This window comes from Diabrotica undecimpunctata, chromosome 8, assembly GCF_040954645.1.
Source record: "Diabrotica undecimpunctata isolate CICGRU chromosome 8, icDiaUnde3, whole genome shotgun sequence".
In the NCBI taxonomy this organism is placed as follows: domain Eukaryota; kingdom Metazoa; phylum Arthropoda; class Insecta; order Coleoptera; family Chrysomelidae; genus Diabrotica; species Diabrotica undecimpunctata.
The window spans coordinates 11,327,064-11,352,366 of record NC_092810.1 but is presented as its reverse complement, the minus strand read 5'-3'; the positions used below and the strand labels follow the sequence as shown (position 1 = coordinate 11,352,366).

Here is a 25,303-nt window from a genome sequence, read left to right as displayed (position 1 = left end):
TCTGCCTCTTATTCTGTTTCAGTCGTTGACTGTACATTATCTTTCTACCTTTTTGGCGGCCTTCCAACGGGTCTTCTGCTATACGGCTTATTGTTTTTACAGATGTTCGCTAATCTATCTGGTCCCATTCGGTTTACATGTTCATTCCAGTTTTTTTTTCTTGTTTTTATCCACCTGTTAATATTTTGAATTTTGCATTGTTTGCGTATAGTTCTGTTGATTTGTCTGTCTCTTAATGATATGCCCGCTATTAATCTTAATACTTTTATTTCGATATTGTTGATTTGTTGTTTCGTCTTTCTTGTATCGATCCTTGTCTCCGCTGCATATGTTAGGATTGGTCTTACTGTTGTCTTGTATACTTTCATTTACTTTCCGTGGTCAGATATTTGTTTCTTCATATGGTTTCTCGGAGGCAACCACTTACTCTTGCCGCTTTTGATGCTTGCCTTGTGGTTTCTATTCTTATATCCCTGTCACTAGTGATCCCTACTCCTAGGTAATTGAATTTCATTACTTGTTCTACAATTTTGCCGTCTATTTCTAGTTTGCATCTACGCGGCTCTTTACTGGTCACTATACATTTAGTTTTTTCTACTGATATTCTCATATTAAGTTTGTTTGCTGTGATATTGAAGGTGTGGAGCTGCCTTTGTAGGTTATCTTCGTTATCAGCAATGACTATGACTGAGTACAGAGACATATTTCATCGCCAATCACAATTGTCGGAACGAATCTTACAAATGCGATATTTGGAAAACATGAATAATGAACTCTTCTCTAAACTTCTAATATTTGAAAGAAAGGTTCTCAGAATAATATTTGGCCCTCAAAGAGACGAATTCACAGGGGATTGGTGACTGTATGGAACTGAAAACATGGTTAGACATATTAATGCAAACCGAATAAGATGGGCAGGTCACGTGGTACGATCAGAGGATGACAGAGTGCCAAAGACAGTGTTTTTTGAAAGACCAGATGGTAGAAGATCAGTAGGCCGACTGAGAAAAAGATGGAAGGATGATGTTGAAGCCGATTTATCTAGAATTGGGGTACAACAATGTGAAATAGAAGCGCAAGATCGTAGAGGATGGAGAGCGATAGTGGGCGCGGCGAAGATTCACCACGAGTTGTAAAGCCAGTGAAGAAAAAGAACAAGATGACCAAAATCACCAATTAATTTACTGCTTTTCCCTTTACCAATTTTCGCATTCCAGTCGCCCATAATAATAGTTATATCTTCTCTTTAAATTTGTTTAAGTGAATTTATCAGCAACTCATAGAATTGTTTGTTCTACCTATTCTTCTGGTTAAAAATCACTTACTTTTCATAATTAGAGTACAATAGTTTTTAATATTTCATTAATAAAACAAATTTTCATCAAGTTTGGGACAAATTCATCAAATATTTTTATTTTTCCCTCAGTTTGCTTACATTGTAGGAATTATAATCAAACTGGATTTATTTATACAGTCCTCGCTGAACGCTATATATGCATATTTTCACATCGATCTATCTTGCTCGTAATCCACTAAATTACCATGCCTTTTAAAGCGCTAATGTGTTGTATATTTGAAACCTTTTAGTTTTCAAGGAAAGATACTAGCAAAATAAAAATTTTAAAAACACTTCGTATAAATATATCACAATCGAGACAGACTAATCTTTTTTCTGACATTTCACATTGAAGGTCTCGGCCAATCACTTCATTTCAATATAATGAATGGTTGTGGCAAACATAGCGTGACAAATTGGGTTAGAATTTTTTATAAACTACCACCGTGTTTTCATGTTTATCTGGTGGACCAGTTCAAATATTTAGGACGCCAAAATAGACAGAAAAAGCAACATTATGATATATGACTCTTAATTTGATTTTTGTGGATGAGTTGTCACTGCATACGACAAAAAATTATATTAGAACTTAATAAAAAAGGACATTATTAACTTTTACAAAAGTTTATGGATCGAAATAAACAACTCCTCCACATATTTATTTATTTATATAATTTTTTTTTGTACAAAAATTAACCCCTTACCGCATAGTGGGTCATATATGGCACAATGCTTAGTTTTATAACTAACCGTTAGAGATCGAATATTATTTTAAAGTATTTATGCACGACATGTCCATATAGAGCAGATATTTCGTATAACCGGTAATAAAGCGCCATCTCAATGCAGCAAAGTGAACTTTTATGAAAATTTGCAAATGGCCGCGGTCTGACAGGTCAATAAGAATTGTGCAATTTGATATTCAATTATCGAAGTTTCTATTGAATATTTTTGTACAAAAAAAAATAGCGACATCAAGGATAGACCTTCAAGAAAAAATTTTTGTAAGTATTTTCACGTATTTCTTTATATTTTGGTATTTTTTGATCAAAAATATGCTTGTGCCATATATGCCACAATATGCAAAACTCTTTCATATATGGCACAATATGCGTTCTGAACTAGGTATTATTTTTTTTTATTTTAGATAATGGATCCAAAAAATTTTTATGGTGAAACTCTTGTGGTAGTGGACATACCAGGTGGTAGTGAAGACGAAGGGCTATCAGATCATTATACACTCGCGATCATAAAATCAGGGTCACCTTGAAAATCACCGATATTTCATTTTTAACGAGCTTTATCGTAAATAATAATAACACAAATACAAACTAATGCATGTTTCTGGGAATTGTTGTCGGCTTAGCGGTTTCCTTTGCAACAAAGAACTTCAATAGTGCCGATTTCGCGGGAAAGCGCACACTTCCCAAAATGAACGGTACCTGTAACTGCCGCTTGTTTTAAATGTCTCATTTGTGCTTCGACTTTCTGTTCAAACGCAACGAACAAACGTTTATTATTGCCACCATTAGTGTTTATTAGTGCCATTATTAGTGTTTATTATTGTTTATTTTTTGCCAAAAATACCCTTGACTGTTGTTGAAACGGCACAAATTGTTGCGCTTGTGAAAAACGGTCACACTCAACGGCAAGTCGCAAGAACCGTTGGCGTAAGCCTTTCTACGGTTCAACGAGTGCTTCAACGCTTTCAGGAGAAGGGTTTGCTATCCAGACGACCTGGCTCTGGTCGAAGAAGAATGACCACGGTACGAGATGACCGTTTTCTTGTGTTTCAGGCTTTACGAAACCGGACCTCAACTGCGATTATGCATCGAAATCGTCTACAGGAAGTACGAAATCGCAATGTTAGCGTTGCAACAGTCAGGAGAAGATTTAGTTCTTTTGGACTATCTTCTCGGGTAATGGCTACAGGACCGCCACTTCGCCTGGCGCATCGAGTTGCACGACTAACTTTTACTCTACAATATGCGCATTTGGGAATTGACGATTGGAGCAAAGAGTTATTCTCAGATGAATCCCGTTTCTGCCTAACTGGATCCGATGGACGTGTAAGAGTTTGGAGGAGAACCGGTGAATGATTTTCACAAGCTTGCATTGCTCCAAGAATGCCATTTGGTGGAGGCTCAGTCATGGCTTGGTGGGGGACATTACGGAGATTCTGGAAGAACATGTTATGCATACCATGGCAAGGCTTGGAGAAAACGTCGTTTTTATGCACAACAACGCGCGAACGCACGTTGCCACGATCAGTATGCAATACTTGGACGAGGTTGGAATTACGAGGTTACCCTGGCCAGCTAGGTCTCCGGACCTGAATCCCATCGAACATATCTGGGACGATTTGAAAAAGCGTATTCAACCCCTAACATCTCCTCCTAACAACGGACAGGAGTTTAAGGATCTGTTAGTGAGAGAGTGGAATAACATACCACAACATGTAATCCGGAGAAAAATTGAGAGTATGCCCCGTCGTCTGCAAGAGGTCATTAGAGCAAGTGGAGGCAATACACGATATTAGTCATTGAAATTTCACTAACATTTTACCACGTTCTGTATTTTCCATTTTTTTTCGTATGCCTGTTTTATCTACAAGTTGGTTTGTTTTCTGCTTTTTCATAAAAACAATAAAAAACCGTTTTTCAAAACAAACATTGATGACAAATAAAAAATACGTTAGCCTAAAGGAGGTTATTACTGCACCAGAGGCAAAAATATTCCAAAAACTTGAAATTTTCAAGGTGACCCGGATTTTATGATCGCGAGTGTATTTCCCCTATTATATTAGCCCCAGAGTCAGACTATGAAGATGATATAATAGATAATAATGAATAAGATATTATTATACCAGAAACGGATTTAGAAAACAGTTGGGATAGCGAAGATCATATTTCTTTGGACGAATTACGACGTAATCTAATAAAGAATAGAAATAAAAATCAATCAACAAAGAAGAAAATTTTGGTAACATCAGATGATAATATAAGATTTCTCGGTTCTACTGACCTGCCACCTGAGTTGCAACAAGCGGATTCCCCTTACGTATTTTTAAATTTTTTTTAACAAATGAGATTATCACAGATATAGTTTATCAAACTATATTACAGTAGAACCCCGATTATCCGTGCGCGCTTTATCGGGGCGGTGGATTCTTCGTGCCGCATATTAAATTGATCATCAGTGCGCGGATTATCCGTGGCTAACGGTCAGAGTTTGGTGGCGCCCATGAACGCTGAATAATGCACCGTGTAAACATTCACTTCGGGGAATCCCCAAGTTTTCTCGTATTTTCGTCAACTGCTGACCGGTTCGTTAGTTGAACGTAAACAGGCGCACAAAATGCAGCGTACGGGTGCTAATGAAAAGCGTAAACGCAATGTTTTAACTATTGAGCAAAAAATGGAAATTTTGAAACAATTTGAAAATAAAATAAGTGTTGCTATATTGGCTAAAACATATAATATTGGGAAACAAACAGTTCGTGACATTGTGAAGAAAAAATCCGAATTACAGAGCTTTGTAGCTAAAGCGGACAGTGCAAAAGCAATTTCTGACAGGAAACCTCTAAAAGGGTCTACGTTTCGAGAACTTGATGATGCTATGACCAAGTGGTTCTTGCAGAAAAGATCAATGGGGGTTCCAATATCAGGACCTATGTGTGCTAGGCAAGCTGAAAAGTTTCACGAGCAGTTGAAAATTAAAGGCACCTTCTCAGCATCTTCTGCTTGGCTTTACAGATTTAAAAAACGTCATGGAATACGAGAATTAGCTGTTCAAGGGGAGAAATTAAGTGCTGAGGATGTAGCTATGGTAGAATTTTGCTACGGTTTTGAAAATCTCATAATGGAGCACGACCTAAAACCTGAGCAAGTGTATAATGCAGACGAAACTGGGCTTTATTGGAAAGAAATGCCGAGAAGAACCCTTGTTGCAGGCTCAGAAACTAGTGCACCAGGTTAGTTTTAATTCTTTTTACGTATAAAGTATTTTTCAAAATAATTTTTTTTTAGGTTTCAAATCAAGCAAAGACCGTGTAACAGTTTTATGCTGTGCTAATGCCTCAGGAACCCATAAGCTTAGGTTAGCCGTCATTGGAAAATCCAAAAATCCGAGGGTTTTTATTTATATATATCTGGCGAAGGCTCGGTCCCGGCTGGCTCGGATAATCGAGGTTCTACTGTATATTCAGTGGAAAAAAGTCCTCAAAAACCTTTTGACACTTTCTAAAAATGAGCTAGAACAGTTCTTAGGAAGCTGTATTTAAATGTTAATAATAGTGCAATTGCCAAACGCTAGAAGTTAGTGGAACTCCAGTCTGAATCATCTATTGATCTCAGATGGTATGCCATGCAATAGATTGGAAGAAATAAAACGTTTTTTACATTTTGCGAACAATAACGATGCTATTGCTGCCGGTAACCCCGGTCATGATAAACTTAAAACCCGACCGCTACTAAATAAACTAAGGAATCAGTTACTTAAAGTTTTGAAAGAAGAATTTTTAGCCATAGATGAGCAGATAATTACAACAAATTCGCGTTCATCTATAAAACAATATAATCCGCACAAACCCCACAAATGGGGATATAAGACGTTTGTTGTTAGTGGTGTCAGCGGATTTTCCTACGATTATAAAATCTTTGTAGGAAGCCAAACTAATGTTGTACCCGATGGTTTTCCTGATTTAGGGGTAAGTTCAAATGTAGCTCTTCGGCTAACACAAACAGTGCCAAGACTTATAAATCACAAAATATTCTTTGATAATTATTTCAACAACGTCCCATTGCAAATTTATCTAACGAAACAGGGTATGTTACCACTAGGAACAGTTAGAATAAACAGAGTGCCAAACAGTAATATGCCAAAATAGGCTGAATAAAAAAGAACGACCGAGAAGCTGTGGTAGAGAAAGTCGCCACAATTGATGGTACAAAAATATCTGTTGTTACATGGTATGACAACAAATTAGTAAACATTTTATCAACATATGCTGGGAGTATGCCAACAATTGAAGTTAAACGGTTCTGGCTGTATGGCAAACTGCCGAAGTCATATAAAAAAAAAGTTAAACGGTTTGCGAAAAAGGATAAGACACATATAATGTTTCCATGTCCAAAAGCTGTAACCATCTACAAGTATATGGGAGGAATAGATCTCCTAGATTCAATGTTGGGATATTATAGGATCAAACTCAGATCCAAAAATGGTACATGCGTATATTTTTCCATATTATTGGTTCGATGATAGGTCTTTGGAGAAGAAGTGGCAATGAGCATAATAATTTAGCTCTGGCAGATTTCAAAATGGCAGTAGTAGAGCTTAAGGCCTTTTTTTTAATGAGTAGAATTTGAAATTGTTTTAAAAGAATGATTGTGATCTAGAAAGTAAAGTGCTTTTTGATATACGTTTGTAAAAGGTTCCACCAGTTTGATCGATGTAAGATTTTGGACAGTCACCACTCACCACATATAAGTTTATACATACACCATTGGTTAACTTCTTTTTCTTTTGGTTCCTGTTGTTCTTAATATATTTGCTTAACTTGTTTGTTTTCAAACAAAATAAATTGCTGACAAATAGCGTAACAAACGAATGGACGCCCAGACAAAACAACGAGTTAAAGTCTCTTTTTGGAAAGGAAAATCTAGTGAGATAGGTATATAAAGGCCAATACACTAAGATGGGAAGAACATGTGATAGGCAGGAACGATAATAACTTTATAAACAATGTACTTTGGGAAAGTCCAGATGGACGGTCTCTTTCGTCTACTTCGTCTTTCTGAAATTTTAAATTGTTACCGGGCACGAGATTTGTCATGTATTTTGGTTTGCGGATATTTATTTTTAAACCGATTTCTATGCAGGCTCTTTTCGGTTTTTCCCATAACTAGCATAACTTACTTAGCGCAGTCTTTCCCCGTTGACACTTATCCATTTATGATCCCAATGAAGGGTTTTAAAAGCACGTCTTAGGGCAGTCATAAAAAGCAGTTCTGGTCAGTTTTATTACATTCTGCAAAGTTAAGTGTTGAGTAAAAATAAAATAATAAATAATCTCTTTTATGTTAAATCAGCATTCATGTTCAGTTGGTTATTTCATGTATCACAATATATTTCCCACTATTTCTACGATAATACTCTTTATTTACATTGTTGTAAGCAAACATATATATATGCATTATATATCTCGGATATTACAATATTAATATTATGTTACTTATCTTAAATTTCGCCTCCTGTTATGTCTACAAAGTATGTCTACATATGCAAAGATTCCAGAATGGTGCGATTAGCTCGAACATTAGACACGTGTATTTAAACTTATATGTAACATGAAAAATCCAGAAAAGATCTTTTAATTTGTATTATTATCATTTTTAAAATATAACAGCATTTAACTTTAATTATTCTTTATGATAGCATAATAAGAAGGAATTATTATATCTTAAACCTTAAACCCTTACCAAATAATAAAACAAAAGGTGCCGTTTATCACTAATTTTCTAGTACCATTAAAAAGTTCCCAGTTCCATAATTCGGTAACATCAAAAAGTTAGTATAACAGGAAACTTTACTATACAGTAATAGAATATGGAAGGTTAAAAACTCCAAGAAATGCATATATGAGCTATATAGTTTGAAAATATTGTGCTATTTTATGAAAAAAACCATTTGGTACAGATCAATGGGCCACTGAATCACGTTGTTGGTTGACATTATACCACGACAAGAGCAACATGGGATGTTGCTCTTAAAGATGTCTCAAGCAAGTGTTATTCGTCGTTGAAATTCACAGGTCTGATTATCCTTGCTTATTCTGATTTCATGACCGAGATATATGTACTTTTCTGTCAATTCTACCACTTGATTTTGGATGGTTAGGTGTTCCCTGGGAACCAAATTTGTCATGAATTTGGTCTTACTTATGTTCATTTTTAGACCTATTGTTGAAGATACGTTTTCTAATTCTTGTAGCATTTGTTATGCTTCACGCAGATCTTCGGTAATAAGTACTATATCGTCGGCAAGACGCAGATGATTGAGCATTTCCCCGTCTATTTTTATTCTTCTATTTCCCTACTTTAGCATTTTAAAGGTGTATTCGAGGACCGTTATAAATAATTTAGTTGAGAGAGTGTCACCCTGTCTCACACCTCGCTTTATATGAATTTCTCTGGTGGTATCATGTAGTTTGCAGGACAGGACACATAGCCAGAATGACAGATGGGCGATGGACAAAGAGGTTATTGGAATGGAGGCCAAGGGAAGACAAGAGAAGCGTCGGTCGACCACCTACAAGATGGACTGACGATTTAAGAAGACTCAATAAAAACTGGATGAGAGCGGCGCAAGATAGACGGGGTTGGAAACATGAGGAAGAGGCCTATGTTCAGCAGTGGACTCTTGAGGCTGGATGATGATGATGATGATGATCATGTAGTTTTACACGCATTGTGGCGTTTTGGTAAAATGTTTGTACTAACTTTGTAAGCCGGTAATCTATTCTACTATTATTCAGAGCAGTTATAATGCTGTCTAATTCCACGGTATCGAAGGCTTTGTGAAAGTTTACGAAAATAAGTACCAGTGATCTGTTATATTCTATCGATTTTTCTATTAAGGTTTTTACTGTTTGTAGTGATCGTCCGAATTTTGATCGGAAGCCAGCTTGTTCTCGCGGCTGGTAGAAATCCAACTTTTTTTCTAGTCTTGTCGTAATTATTCGGGTAAACATTTTAAAGATGTAGTTCAATAAGCTGATTGGTCTAGTTTTCTAGGTGCTCCTTTCTTGTGTAGTAAAATTGTTACTGCATTCTTCCATGTTTCCTGTATGCAACAATCTGTTAGACAAAGGTTAAACAAAATTTTTATTTGCCGCCCATCTTTATAGCTTCTATTACGACTCCATCTTCTCCTGGTGCTTTGTTGTTTTTCGTCTTTTTCATTTCGTCTTGGATTTCGCTTAGTATAATCTCTGACATGAGCTCTGAATCCTGGTTGATGATTTTGCGTGATGCGGCGGCTTCCAAGTTCGTTTGGTCTTCTCTTTGACTTGTGTATAGTTATTGATGAAGTCTTCAACTATGTGTAGTAGTTCTTCTCTATTTGATATGGGGACTCCTTCTTTGTTCTTTAGTTTGTGTATTGGACATTTTCCATTATTTAGCCGTCTTCTTATATCAGACCTCAGCCAGAAGGTTACACGAACTTGTTTTTCTCATATCAGACTTTTATTCTTTTCTACAGTTGGTGGATTTTTTCATTCTTAAATGTTCTTAAATTGTTCCTTATAGCTTTTGATACTTCTTTATATTTAGTGTTCGTATCTAGGATTTTATTGATATTGTCTTGGTATTCATTTAAATTGTTGACCAAACAGTTGACCAAAGCAAACGAAGAAAAGCTCAGATGCTTTGAACGAAAAATACTTAGAACAATTTTCGGACCTCACCATGACATCACCACAAACCAGTATAAGATCAGAACCAATATCGAATTAAAAGCACTCTATAATGACGCCGATATTGTCCAAGAAATTAAATTACAGCGACTAAGATGGGCGGGTCACGTGCACAGACTGCATAACGAGAGACTTGTAAAACTGGTATTGGAGGAGATTCCCACAGGCAAAAGACCACTCGGACGTCCCAGAATGCGATGGAGAGATAACATCCAAGCAGATCTCCGGAAAATAAACATTCCATTTGACCCTAGGTTGATGGAAGACCGAACAAATTGGAAAAAAGTTGTACAGTCAGCCAAGACCCACCCAGGATTGTAGCGCTACGTGATGATGATGATGATTCATTTAAATTCGTTGGGTCGTTCCATATCGGGTTGGCTTTCTTCCTAATCATTTTGGACTTTCTGTTATTAAATCTAATTTTAGTTTGGCTCTTACCGTTCTTTGATCGCTGCCTGTGGTTCTATTAAGGATTGTGACATCGTTGAATATATGTCTTTTGTCACTGATTATGTAGTCTATCTCGTTTCTGATCTTGCCATCTGGGCTTTTCCACGTCCATCTTCTGTGGTCTTTTTTAGAGAAAAACTATTCATCTGGTATAGATTTTGTTGTAATAGAAATTCTAGTAGTGTTTGTCCACGCTCGTTTCTGCCTTTGGATCCAAATTTACCTAGTGCTGTTTCCGGTTCATCCTGCTTTAGACCGATCTTTGCGTTAAAGTCGCCGGATATAATCGTGTAGTGTGTTGGTGTTTCTTTCAGTGCCGTTGAGGTAGGGTCATGGTAGGAATTACTTTGGAGTCCCTTGGATTCTATTGAATAGTCCTATCAGGGAAAGTGAATCAATCCCTGCCCTCCGCAGATTCCAGGAGCTTCTTGACCCGTGAAGCTAGCACCTGTTAAGGGTCCCTTGTCCAGATTCACGGATGAAGTCCAGAACGGCATCCAAGGCGTCGAAGAATATTTTCGGTACGGCGAAGATGGCAGAGTTGGCAACCCCTGATTTTAGGGATAGTATAAGATCACAGTTGGACAAAAAAATTGCTTGAGTGGAGACCACGGGCTGACAAGCGAAGCCGAGGAAGACCCCAAACGCGATGGACCGACGACCTCAAAAGAATCGTGACCAATTGGATAGCAGAGGCGCAGAACAGAAGCAGATGGAAAAGTCTAGAGGAGGCCTATGTTCAACAATGGACAACTCAGGGCTGATTGATGATGATGATGATGATGATGATAAGATCACAAACCTAGAAGCGTCTGACCCGGAGCGGGCGGCTTCAAACAGCGTCGGTACTCACAATGATCTTCTGAACTAAAAACTCACCAACCCGCCTTGCCAGCGTGGTGTTTTAAGGCAAATATCTACCAACAAAATGTCAGATGTTGCGTTAACAACCAAGTGCAAATTTCAATTCTTTAAGATAATCTTCATATCTTGAATGGTTGTTAAATAAGAGGAATGAAGCTGCTGTTCATTGAATCGTCTGTAAACTATCATACTATAAACATTTAATTGAGCTCTTATAGCTGCTGCAAAGATTTCTAAAATCTTCTTATTGTTTATACCCACTTTTTAACAAACACTATTACCAATCAGCAAGAAGTTATCGCAATGTAGCTGTCTCTTGTAAACGACGATCAATGGAAAGAAAAAATAGTTTGGTGTATTCCGATAGGGATATTTTTTTAGATACCTCTTTTACCTGCTGCACTGTTCTTCTGGAATTCACTTGTAATTACCAAAATTATCCATAATTATCTGAAACCCTAATTTAGCTTTACCAAACTTACTGCAAATTAGAGGCATATCATGGAATCTTAAAAATGTGTACGCCATTCTAATACAAAATAAAATTTTTCGTAATAATCTGGGATATAAAAAAATAACTTTAATCTGTATTATTTACAATAAAATTTGTTAATGACACTGTTCAATAGTACCCGTAGTAACAAGCGTTTTGGAACTATAATGTCATGTCTTGATAAAAACTGGATTTTCGAAAACGCACTAATAGTCTAGGCGGGATCTGTTTTGGATTGGACATTTTCCATAGGAAGCTATTTTTTTGCTGGAATCCCTTCAGGATATGCCCAATATCGATAATCACGATATGCGCCAGTCGCAAACCCTGTGCTAAATTTTTTATTTAACAAAATCTAAAAACAATTGAAAATTTCTCATTTTTTTGCTCCTATTTTCGTTTATAATTCGGAAAATATTGATCCTAGAGAAAAAATTATAAGAAGTTAAAAGTTTCGTTGTTTAATTTTACACAATATTTCGTTAGCTAGAAATTGAAACTTTATTGTTTATTGTTAAAAAAATAGCAATAATTGGAAAAAAAGTACAAAAAAATGAAGTTAATCCTTGAAATGTTTTCGACTTTCTAAACTTGACTTACAAGCTCCATATTCCGCCTAGAAAAACTTTTTAATATGTTTAAAACGTGTGCTAAATTTTGTTAAGATCGGTCGGATAGGTTTTGCATAATAATTTTGCAACCCAGCCTACTGGAAAAAAATCGCAAATTTTCAAATTTATAGTAGGCCTTAAATAAGGCCCTCAGATAGTTGCAAATTTTTTTACACATAAAGGAAGGCTCAAACTTTCAAACGCTTTTTGTAAAATTCAAATCGGTTCTCTAGGAGAGCATAGAATTTTTTTTTAAGTTTTAAACATTTTTTATATATATTAGGCTTATAAACAAATTGAATAACTTTACGAGCATATCAATTTCAAAATTTATACACTTAAAGAACATTAAAAGACGCTTCTTAAAAAAAAGATACATTCGGCTTACTGGTTGCCGAGATATTGAAGGTCAAAGTTGGCATACATTTGCTGTGTAACCATAAGTGATAGAGGGCTCGTTTTTAAACAAATACCCTCGTCTTGTCAATTACTTTTTATATGAACAGTTTTACGTAATGCGCTTCATGGCAACATCCATAAAAAAGACAAATAAAAAACCGTTTTCGCGTAAAATGTAGCTCGGAGTGCATGAGAGGTGATGGTGGGGGACATTAACTCGAAATGTGAATCGACGAGTTCAAAATCATAGCGCGGGCTAAAAATTGCATTATCTCGGCTTCTTGTTAACTAATTTTGCTCTTTTTTTTTTAATCAATGTCTCGGACAAGGATTTCAAATATCATATTTTCAAATACCATTTTTATTTGCAAATTGGGAAATTTGCTATAAACAATTGTATGTTAAACAAGTAATTGCATTTTTTCTTCATGCATTTTTTTAGCTTGCAATTTATACATTGATGTAAATTGTTACTTTTAGTAAACAAATATATATTTATAAATTGCTAATAAATAATTTAAATTGTTAAAACAAAAGGCAAACGAAAAAAAATTTTTTTTTTCATAAATAAACTTTATTTTGACTCAATCTTCAATAATTTTTTTTTTAAAGTCTTTTTCTTTTTTTGAAGGACAAGAATCTTCAGGTCTTATTTCTTCCTCAAAACCTACATTTTCAATTTGAATATCTTCATCATCGATCTGTAAATTTAATGTTTCTTCCCCTTCATCTGTAGCTTTATCTTATGCCTCTAGAAAATCTAAGGAATCCATCGACTCCATATCCATATTTGAGACCATGTTTGATACAACTGCATGTTTTTGTACAAAGTTTTTTACATTTGCAATGTAAATATTCAATTTGTTTATAAGCCTAAAAAATGTTTAAAACTTTAAAAAATTTTCTAGGCTCACCAAGTGAACCGATTTGAATTTTACAAAAAGCGTTTGAAAGTTTGAGCCTTCCTTTATATGTAAAAATATTTGCAACTATCTAAGAGCCTTATTTAGAGCCTACTATAAATTTGAAAATTTGCGATTTTTTTTTAGTAGGCTGGATTGCATGTCGTCTCCGGTGGAATTAATAAACGTATGAAAAACTGATTGCAACTTGGTGCAAGTTTCCATGTTTATTAATTTATCCAACTATTGCGCAATATGGTGTAATATTGCGTAGTTGGCCGGTACGCTCTTATTGTGGCATTGTCTTAAGGAGGTCAATGCCCTTGTGGTTTTATTAAGGTGGTAAATAAAACACATTCTTTCTAAGAAGAAAAAAACTCAGCTTCAGAGTCTTAGAAAGAAACAGAGCCCTTCGAGCAAAGTGCTCTAGGGAGCTACCCTACACGGGTAAAACACACACTAACACTTGACTGTACTTGACTGAGCGCGAGATCCGAAAATGTCCCATATTTAAAGATAATTAACTTTTATATGAAACTCTTTCATTTCTCGACCAATTAGATTTAATTATTTGTTCCAGAAGGAAGGGCGATGAACATCGAAGTGCGTGATTGGTGGCACTTGATGACATCCCCCCTGCTTTGGAGACTCTGAGGCTGATAAAAAAAGATGATTTTATTAAAAAACTTAAGAAAACAATTTTTTTACAATACACATATAGGAAAGAAAAATGCATAAAATATATCAAATATAAGATGAAATATATCAAAATGAATATGTCTATATTGTCAAATTACTTACAAGTCCTCTAACACTCACTGCACTCGCGTACACTCGCGTACCGCGCACTTGCACTGCACAAAAACACTCACAGGCGGTGATCGGTGTTGTGGACAGCATCTGCAGGTCCATCCTCGACGACGTGCTCGTTCTACGGCGGCTTCGTCCTCTCTAGCTGTACATTTCCCCTCTGCATGTCACCGGTGGGTTTGCCTGAGCCTCCGTGGTGCTCTGGACCACATAATGGTAGGGCAGGCAGTGACTGGCCACTGCGGAGACATCCACTGCATCAGGTACTTAGCATCAAGAAGGCTGGCTCGTCGGAGATGTGGCACATCGACGGTTTCAGGGCTGCAGAAGGTGGATATCGGCGTGTTAGTGTGGTGTACTAACATCCGATGCTTCTCCCCGCTGTTTTCTTGAGTGATTTTGATGCAGGCATCGTGTTGGAACTATTTGCGATTTTCGATCGCGGAGCATGAGAACTCTGACATCTCGGAGTCGTGGTAGAGTTCGTTGAAGGTTGGGCGCCATGTCGTCTCCGGTGGAATTAATAAACATATGAAAAACTGATTGCAACTTGGTGCAAGTTTCCATGTTTATTAATCTGTCCAACTATTGCGCAATATGGTGTAATATTGCGTAGTTGGCCGGTACGCTCTTATTGTGGCATTGTCTTAAAGAGGTCAATGCCCTTGTGGTTTTATTAAGGTGGTAAATAAAACACATTCTTTCTAAGAAGAAAAAAACTCAGCTTCAGAGTCTTAGAAAGAAACAGAGCCCTTCGAGCAAAGTGCTCTAGGGAGCTACCCTACACGGGCAAAACCATGTGTTGACACAGACTCACTTGAGATCCGAAAATGTCCCATATTTAAAGATAATTAACTTTTATATGAAACTCTTTCATTTCTCGACCAATTAGATTTAATTATTTGTTCCAGAAGGAAGGGCGATGAACATCGAAGTGCGTGATTGGTGGCACTTGATGACATGCAAAATTATTATGCAAAACCTATCCGACCGATCTTAACAAAATTTAGCACACGTTTTAAACATATTAAAAAGTTTTTCTAGGCGGAATATGGAGCTTGTAAGTCAAGTTTAGAAAGTCGAAAACATTTCAAGGATTAACTTCATTTTTTTGTACTTTTTTGCCAATTATTGCTATTTTTTCAAAAATAAACAATAAATTTTCAATTTCTAGCTAACGAAATATTGTGTAAAATTAAATAACAAAACTTTTAACTTCGTATAATTTTTTCTCTAGGATCAATATTTTCCGAATTATAAACGAAAATAGGAGCAAAAAAATGAGAAATTTTCAATTGTTTTTAGATTTTGTTAAATAAAAAATTTAGCACAGGGTTTGCGACTGGCGCATATCGTGATTATCGATATTGGGCACATCCTGAAGGGATTCCAACAAAAAAAATAATATTAACAATTCATTGTAACGTGTACAACAATTTAGAGAGCGGGTATTTAGAGTCATCAATCGTTATGACATAATGGTGTGCATAGATTTATTTATTATTAGTTTTTTTCCTGAAAGATGCTCTTACTTGGAGAGACGCACGTCTATTTTCATTACAAAATGACGAAAAATTAATGACACATTGAAAAAAATCGATTCCATTTTGTAACTTTAAGACGCTTGAACTTTTTGTGTGTACACATTATTTGTGTAATATAAATTAGGTTCAGCCGAGATATGTTTTGTCCCAGAATATGTGGTTTAATTTATTACCTATATTTTTTACTGTTGTGAATTTCATATATAATAGCAGAATGTGAATCTTTAAAATACAAATTTATGACGACCTATATACCTACATTTTATTTATATAAAAATGACTTAGCAGAATGGTTAGTAATATTTTTATAACTTTTATATTTGATATCGGTTTTAGATAAGGTATAAAAAGAAAAATTGTTGAGAGGTAAATAGATGAAAAATTAAATATTTTGCGACAAACTGAAATCTGATTTGATAGTATCCTTGCGTGTGTTGTATTGTATCCTATAAAACTTGCAACCTCGTTGAAGCAAGTTTTTGTTTCAAAATATGTAACTAATGTTTTAAAAAAAATCGGTTGCCTGTAAAGTCGGTTTTACGGGCGAAGATTTTACGTGATAACGTCTTTTTCTCGGTAGAATATTTATTGATATGAATATTATTAAATTGCACAATAGGAACAAGGAATTGAATGAAAATAAGAATTGCACAAATTTTAACTATAGAAATATATTTTGTTTACTAAAACATTGTACATGTAAACTTAAACTTAACTAATTTCTATTTGAGTGATTTTGTTGAGGATAGGATGATGATAGGAGAAATATGAAATGAAAGGAAGTGTTTCTGCTGTAATGTGTCTTGAACGCCAAGAACGCTCGAGAAAGACAGAGACACAAGCACGCACCGATTCAACGCGCCTAATTCTCTAGTGCTGCGCGCGCAGCGGACCGATCATGTTTGAGTGGGAGAGAGACGCACGGCATTCGCCGGTCCGGCGGGCCTCTCTCTCGTTCGATGACTCAACGTAACAGACGTGAGCGGGCGTTACACTTTTTCATGAATGACTCCGAGCCACAACCTAATTTAAGACGTTGTCACGTCAAAAATTAATAATTATTAAAAATAATAATTGTAAATCATAATTTGGGATTTATACAATGTATATAAATTGTAAATCATTATTCGGGAGTGCTCCTTGTAATATTTAACGTATCTTGGTTTGTTATTTGTTTATTTCTAGTGCATCTTGATTGTGATTTTAGTATAGATAGAGAACACAAGATGTTAAAACAGCAATAAATGTAATGCTTTTTAAATTATACAAGGTGTTTCAAAAAGGTATGTTATAAATTAAATCACGCATTCCAGGGACAAAAATAAATTGATTGAATCCAAGTTACGTTAGTACAAAAGTGTACATAAAAAAAGTTACAGCTCTTTGAAGTTACAAAATAAAAATTGTTTTTTTGCATTATCTCCTAAACTGCTTGATATTTTGTAATAAAAATGGACACGTTACTTTCTTGTTCTGAAAGCATTTTTCATACAAAAGAAACAATAAAATCTAAGCGCACAGAAAAATTTTAAGGGGGGCGTGCAGCCCTAAATCCCCTCAAACTTTTGAGTACGTTCAAATCAAATGAATTTTGTGGCATCATTAGTTTAACACATTATTTTTAAAACTTTTTTGCCTCTTATCACTTTTCGAAAAACTAGTTTTTTCCTAGTTGGCCATAAAATTACAATTAGTTTCTACGGATACAATAATTACGAACAGTTCCATCAATAATAGTCAATAATTTGAAGCTATCATTTATTGTGTGAATAAGATTAACATTAAAAATTTTGATATTACAATGGCCTACACATTTCAGGAAATGGCAGATATGCATTTAACTTTGGGTAAGTTGGATCAGATTAAATTATGATTTCAATATCGGGAATATCGTAGGTGAATGTCAAGGAAATAGTGCAGCAGCCGCAAGGCGTTATGCAGTAAAATACCTCAATCGAAATAAACCTGATAGACGATTATTTCTGACCATTGATCGTCGTTTACGGGAAATGGGTACTTTCCAACCGCAAGTTGCTGGTAATAGTGATCGTCCAATGATGGATGCAACTGATGAAGACATTATAGAAATCATTGAAGAAGTCCCTGGAACAAGTACAAGGGTAATAGCTGCTCAACTAAATGTTCCTCACGTAAGGGTTTGGAGGCGTTTAAAGGATCAGCTGCTTAAACCCTATCACTTAACAACGGTTCAAGAGTTATTGGTTGAAGATTATCCTAAAAGGATTGGATTTTGCGATTGGTTGTTAATGGAAAACACTCGAAATGTTAATTTTATTAGAAATATTTTGTTTACCGACGAGGCTACCTACCTTCAGTAGAAATTAAATAACAAACCATCATAACGAGCACATTTGGGCCGACGAAAATCCTCACGCCAAAAAAACGAGTCATCACCAAAGGACTTTCAAAGCTAATGTTTGAGCAGGAACTGTGGATAACAATCTAATAGGCCCAGTATTTCTTCCCATCAATTTAAAGGGTGATAATTATTTGCAGTTCTTGGCAAACGATTTACAAAAGTATTTGGAAGTAGTGAATATTGCAATAAGCAAAATATGTGGTTTCTACAAGATGGCGCTCCACCGCATTACAGTAATGAAGTCCGGGAATACCTTTGCAGGCAGTATCCTGGTCGGTGGATTGGAAGGGGTCGTGACGCACCTATTTCTTGGCCACCCAGAATTCCAGGTCTTAACCTTATTCTGTAACAAAAGAGAACGAACAACAATTGAGGGTTAGAATAATTGAAGCTGCAAATCAATTTTGTCAGCCATATTAAAACGATACCGAATGTGTATTGAAGAAAATAGGGGTCATTTTCAACATTTATTGTAATATCATATTTATAGAGGTTATAGACATTTTTTTTACTTGTTAATTCATTTAAGCCATTTATTTAGTTGCACGTAATTTTTTAAAGGTTAATGAAAAGGGCCGTAACTCAATAAAAACTGTTTTTTGAAAAAAGTGAGGAGGCAAAAAATGTTTAAAAATAATGTGTTAAACTAATGAAGCCACAAAATTCATTTGATTTGAACGTACTCAAAAGTTTGGGGGGATTTAGGGCTGCACATCCCCTTTAAAATTTTTCTATGCGCTTAAATTTTGTTGTTTCTTTTGTATGAAAAATGCTTTCAGAACATGAAAGTAACGTGTCCATTTTTATTACAAAATGTCAAGTAGTTTAGGAGATAATGCAAAAAAAAACAATTTTTGTTTTGTAACTTCAAAAGGCTGTAACTTTTTTTGTGTACACTTTTGTACTAACGTAAGTAGGATTCAATCAATTTATTTTTGTCCCCAGGAATGCGTGATCTAATTTATGACATACCTTTTTGAAACACCCAGTATAAAACTAATTTATTAATAACTTGTACAATTTCTATTGAAAAGGTTAAACGAAAACTTTCTTAATCGTATAAATTTTTTAATCCAGTATGTACTATATTGTTTTCAAACAATAATAAAAAAAAAACAAATAGTTTATTGATATTTGAAGGAATAGTTAAATATTAAAATATATTTTTAAATGTCAACCGAAATATTTAAATTAATATAAACATACCTTAAAAAATGTGGAAAACCATGTTACTCATAAAGAGCCAACCGAACCAAACACTACCAAATTCAAACTATCAAATTATATTCACAAAACGACTGCCCAAAAACAAATCACCCCGTATATAATGAATTCAATTTGGCAGGAACGACCCGCGGATTGATATCACAGACACTGAACTGAAACTGATAAGCGCTTACGTGGGGTTAGACGGGCAACTCCTAGACCTCCACGGGGATGGTCTACAGTTACCTAGTGACGTCCAATAAATTGACAAATAGTCAAAGTACCTTGGAAAAATCAATCACTTTATAAAAAGATTCTCGACTTTTCATTTGTGTTTATTCCGCGGAGTTTTCGTCGATTGTTTTTCGATATCTTCACCTAGTTGGTTTGCTCCGCTGAGAGATAACAAATGCTTTACAATGGGAGGTTAATTAAGGCAGCGGCGTAGTGTAAATATTAAAAAATACCTTTAAACGAGTATAACGAGAATACTATGCGCAAACAAAAGGAAAATAGAAAATGTTTAAAACATGTTTAATATCGTATTTCACAAACAGTATTGAATAAAAATAATATACAGTAAAGTTTCGTTTTATGCGGTGAGTATATAAAAAATCGCATAAAAAAGACATTACTTGTCTTGAAAATGTAGGGATACGTTTCTACGTTCTGTAACCTTCTAAAATTACATAAAACTAAAACAAAAACAAAAGAAATAAGCTGCAGAAATTAAAAGAAATGAGCTGCATAATAAATTACTTCGAATATCTGAAATTCATACAAAATCTTAAAAAAACTTGTATTCAAAACTTAGATTAGACAAATTAGACTATTCGGGATCTGTAGAAATTCAGACCATAATGGACATTTTCCATAGGAAGCTATCTTTTTGCTGGAATCCCTTCAGGATATGCCCAATATCAATAATCACGATATGCGCCAGTCGCAAACCCTGTGCTAAATTTTTATTTAACAAAATCTGAAAACAATTGAAAATTTCTCATGTTTTTGCTCTTATTTTCGTATATAATTCGGAAAATATTGATCCTAGAGAAAAAATTATAAGAAGTTAAAAGTTTCGTTATTCAATTTTACACAATATTTCGTTAGCTAGAAATTGAAAATTTAATGATTATTGTTGAAAAAATAGCAATAATTGGAAAAAAAGTACAAAAAAATGAAGTTAATCCTTTAAATGTTTTCGACTTTCTAAACTTGACTTACAAGCTCCATATTCCGCCTAGAAAAACTTTTTAATATATTTAAAACGTGTGCTAAATTTTGTTAAGATCGGTCGGATAGGTTTTGCATAATAATTTTGCAATCCAGCCTGCTGGAAAAAAATCGCAAATTTTCAAATTTATGGTAGGCCCTAAATAAGGCCCTCAGATAGTTGCAATTTTTTTTACATATAAAAGAAGGCTCAAACTGTCAAACGCTTTTTGTAAAATTCAAATCGGTTCACTAGGAGAGCCTAGAAATTGTTTTAAAGTTTTAAACATTTTTTAGGCTTATAAACAAATTCAATAACTTTACGAGCTTTAAACATATCAATTTCAAAATTTATACACTTAAAGATCATTAAAAGACGTTTCTTAAAAAAAAAACGATACATTCGGCTTACTGGTTGCCGAGATATTGAAGGTCAAGGTCAGACCTGAAGATTCTTGTCCTTCCAAAAAAAAGAAAAATACTTAAAAAAAAATGATTGAAGAATGAGTCAAAATAAAGTTTATTTATGAAAAAAAAAATTTTTTTTCGTTCGCCTTTGTTTTAACAATTTAAATTATTTATTAAATATTTATAAATACATATTTGTTTACTAAAAGTAACAATTTACTTCAATGTATAAATTGCAAGCAAAAAAAAATGCATGAAAAAAAATGCAATTACTTGTTTAACATACAATTGTTTATTGCAAATTTCCCAATTTTTTTGCAATTAAAAATGGTATTTGAAAATATGATATTTGAAATCCTTGTCGTCCGAGACATCGACTCAAAAAAAAAGAGGAAAATTGGTTAACAAGAAGCCGAGGTAATGCAATTTTTAGCGCGCGCTATGATTTTGAACTCGCCGATTCACATTTCGAGTGAATGTCCCCCACCACCACCTTTCATGCATTCCGAGCGACATTTTACGCGAAAACGGTTTTTTATTTTTCTTTTTTATGGATGTTGCCATAAAGCGCATTACGTAAAACTTTTCATATAAAAAGTACTTGACAAGACGAGGGTATTTGTTTAAAAACGAGCCCTCTATCACTTATGGTTACACGGCAAATGTATGCCAACTTTGACCTTTAATATCTCGGCAACCCGTAAGCCGAATGTATCTTTTTTTTTTAAAGAAGCGTCTTTTAATGTTCTTTAAGTGTATAAATTTTGAAATTGATATGTTTAAAGCTCGTAAAGTTATTCAATTTGTTTATAAGCCTAAAAACTGCTTAAAACTTTTAAAAAATTTCTAGACTCTCCTAGTGAACCGATTTGAATTTTACAAAAAGCAATTGAAAGTTTGAGCCTTCTTTTATGTGTAAAAAAATTTGCATCTATTTGAGGGCCTTATTTAGGGCCTACTATAAATTTGAAAATTTGCGATTTTTTTTCAGTAGGCTGGGTTGCAAAATTATTATGCAAAACCTATCCGACGGATCTTAACAAAATTTAGCGTCCGTTTTAAACATATTAAAAGGTTCTTCTAGGCGGAATATGGAGCTTGTAGGTCAAGTTTAGAAAGTCGAAAACATTTAAAGGATTAACTTCATTTTTTTGTACTTTTTTTCCAATTACTGCTATTTTTTCAACAATAAACACTAAATTTTCAATTTCTAGCTAACGAAATATTGTGTAAAATTGAATAACGAAACTTTTTACTTCTTATAATTTTTTCTCTAGGATCAATATTTTCCGAATTATAAACGAAAATAGTAGAAAAAAATGAGAAATTTTCAATTGTTTTCAGATTTTGTTAAATAAAAAATTTAGCACAGGGTTGGCGACTGGCGCATATCGTGATTATCGATATTGGGCACATCCTGAAGGGATTCCAGCAAAAAAAATAGCTTCCTATGGAAAATGTCCAATCCAAAACAGATCCCGCCTAGACTAAATGTTATTTTATGGGAAAGTAATAGGTACAGGTACATATAATTTTACATTTACATTTTTAATCATTATCGCTATCTGATAATGGTTTGCACCGTTTGCGAAGGGGTTCAAAATCATCTTCATCGACAGAAGAAACTCTCTCTACAATAGATACTTGCAGTAAATGCTATGGATTTTCACAAACTTCATTCTCGTTCTGTGTAGCTCTTCCTTTTCTGATAATGTAATCAGTAATTAAACTTTGCGATGATGATGCTAGTCATTTTTATGTAGCTCACGATATTCTGACATTACAGTTCTGCAGTTCACGTTGTAATTTAAAGGCTCGTTCAGATTGTAGGTCATTAATTAAAGAGAATGATTTTCTGATGATTGAAGACCTTCTCGAATTAATTTGGCAGTGAGAAGGGTTGGTTTTTTCCTCATCATTATCATCTTCTAGACTCACGACGTGCCGTGCCGGTGTAGTTTCCAAGAAGGAGAGGTTCTGAATTGAGTAGGGGCTCTTCAGTACTTCATGGAAAACACACTCGGAGGGGGGTACTTCTCAACCTCAACACGGCGCGCCCCAATGGCTGATAGGGAACGTCCTACAGATATGTGTGGCAGGTGTGAATAAGGCTTTGCCAAATAAACACCCGCGGATCAACTGAGAGCATGGCATAGGGCAGCATCTATGTCATTACAGGATCGGAGCGGTAGAGAAAATCTCTTTACCGGTCTGATACTGAATAATCACAGGTGTTAATTATAAATTTAACCGGATGTGACACTGCGAAATCACCGAATGTTTGCCGGTATAAGCAAACCCCCACTTACTGACCAACGACTTCGGGCGGATGAGTTGGTAAATGGGAGAGCACTCTTTTGTTCTGAAATTGACAAATCGATCTCAAAGGCGGATGAACCAAGATCAACGGCATAAGAATGCAGAAGGAAAGGAGAAACCACTGCATTAAAGATCCCTAAGGATTCTCAAGAACAACCACAAATGGACGTAAATCAAACAGTGGCCCCGAGTGCCCGGCGTCCCTTTAATGGGACAGGGGTGCGAAGAATCCCCGGGCGGAAAAACAAATTTAGTGTAAGCGATTTAAAACGCATAGCAACGTGGAATATAAGAACACTTTATGAAGCAGGAAATTTAACAACAGTCATGCTAGAAATGGAGAGATTAGACATACAAGTATTGGGGCTTTCAGAAGTTCGATGGCCAAATTCTGGAAACTACACCAAGGAAAATAATGCTATTTTCTACTCAGGCAAAAGCACTGGGGAACACAGCCATGGTGTTGGTATTATTATCAACAATAATTTAAAAGAGTTTGTGACAAATTTCATTTCCTTTAACGAACGTATGATGCTACTTCAGCTGAAAGCCAAACGTCTAAACATAAATCTAATCCAAGTGTATGCTTCAACATCTGATAGCAATGATGCTGAGGTCAAAAAATTCTACGCGGGCTGAGAGCTGTTAACAAAAAACATAAAGAAGCAGGAAAAAGTCACGGTCGAGGAAAAACTGGAAATATAGTAGGAAATTTTCGGTTAGGTAAAAGAAACGAAAGAGGTGATAGACTAGTCCAGTACTGCCAGGAGAAAGAATTAGTCATAACAAATAGATAGTACGATCTACCCTCACGAAGATTATACATGTGGACTTCCCCAAAAGATAACACCAACAATATAATCAGAAACCAAATAGATTTTATAACGATTAAAAAAAGGTTTCGTAATGGAGTACAAAGTGCAAAAACCTATCCAAGCGCAGATGCAGATACGGACCATAATCTATTACTAGCAAACGTCAACATTAAACTCAGAAAACCGGAGAAAAAAGTTAAAACCACCAAAATAAACATCAAAAACTTAAAAGACGACAACTGCCAACAGCAACCAAACGCAGAGATAAATAAATTAACTGAACGAAGCGTGGAATGAGCAGATATGAAAAAAGCCATACTAAAAGCGGGAAAAGAGGTCCTAGGCGAAAAAGAGACAACCACTAAAAAAGACTGGATGACACCGGAAATAGTTGAGCTAATAACTGAAAAAAGAAAATACAAAAATAAAGATGAAAATAAATATAAAACCATCAAGAATAAAATCAAATATGAAGTCATAAAGGCTAAGGGGGAATGGATGAACAAGAAATACCAGGAACAGGAAGAGCTCAGCAACAAACATGACACCTCAAACTTACATAAAAAAATGAAAGAACTTACAGGCAACACCAGACAAAGAAGAACGCTCATATCAAGAGATAATAATAGAGGAATACTAACTAAAGAGAGCAAAATAAAGGAAGTATGGGAACAATATATAATCCATCTGTTCCATGACGAGAGGGAAAATGAACAAGATATAGGTGAAGAAGAACAATACCTACAAATTTTACCCTCAGAAGTAAAGAATGCCATACAGAATGCAAAACAAGGAAAATCACCGGGTCCTGATCAAATTCCAGTTGAACTGTTAAAAGCCTTAGATGACGGTAATATAAAGAGACTCACCCGAATTCTCAACCACATATATGTAGAGGGCAACATCCCTGATAAGCCTAATGTGCCACCCTTTAAATATTCTCTTGAAAATTGTTTAAAACCTAATTTATAAGAAATCTGAGGAGTAGATAGATCAAACGCAGTTTGGCTTCAGAGGAGGTATGGAAGAGAGGCATTATTTGCGTTGACGGTACTCTTGCAGAAATGTCGGC

At 35.1% G+C, this 25,303-nt stretch overlaps 2 protein-coding genes across 3 annotated transcripts in view; one reads left to right on the top strand and one right to left on the bottom strand.

Annotated features, from left to right (window-relative positions):
- Positions 1–25,303, bottom strand: part of ATP8B (ATPase phospholipid transporting 8B) — a 294,637-nt gene that overhangs the window by 167,617 nt on the left and 101,717 nt on the right. The window contains exon 1 of one of the 2 annotated variants that reach the window (XM_072539698.1): positions 19,478–19,845. The exons of the other annotated variant lie outside the window; for it this stretch is intronic. The gene's annotated coding sequence lies outside the window, so the exon portion shown is untranslated. Of the gene's footprint in view, positions 1–19,477; positions 19,846–25,303 lie in introns of those variants that run through there. 2 annotated transcript variants of the gene reach the window in all.
- LOC140448701 (uncharacterized) lies at positions 5,697–6,224 on the top strand. The gene has a single exon (XM_072541812.1). The coding sequence runs from the start codon at positions 5,697–5,699 to the stop codon at positions 6,222–6,224; it is 528 nt and encodes a 175-aa protein (XP_072397913.1).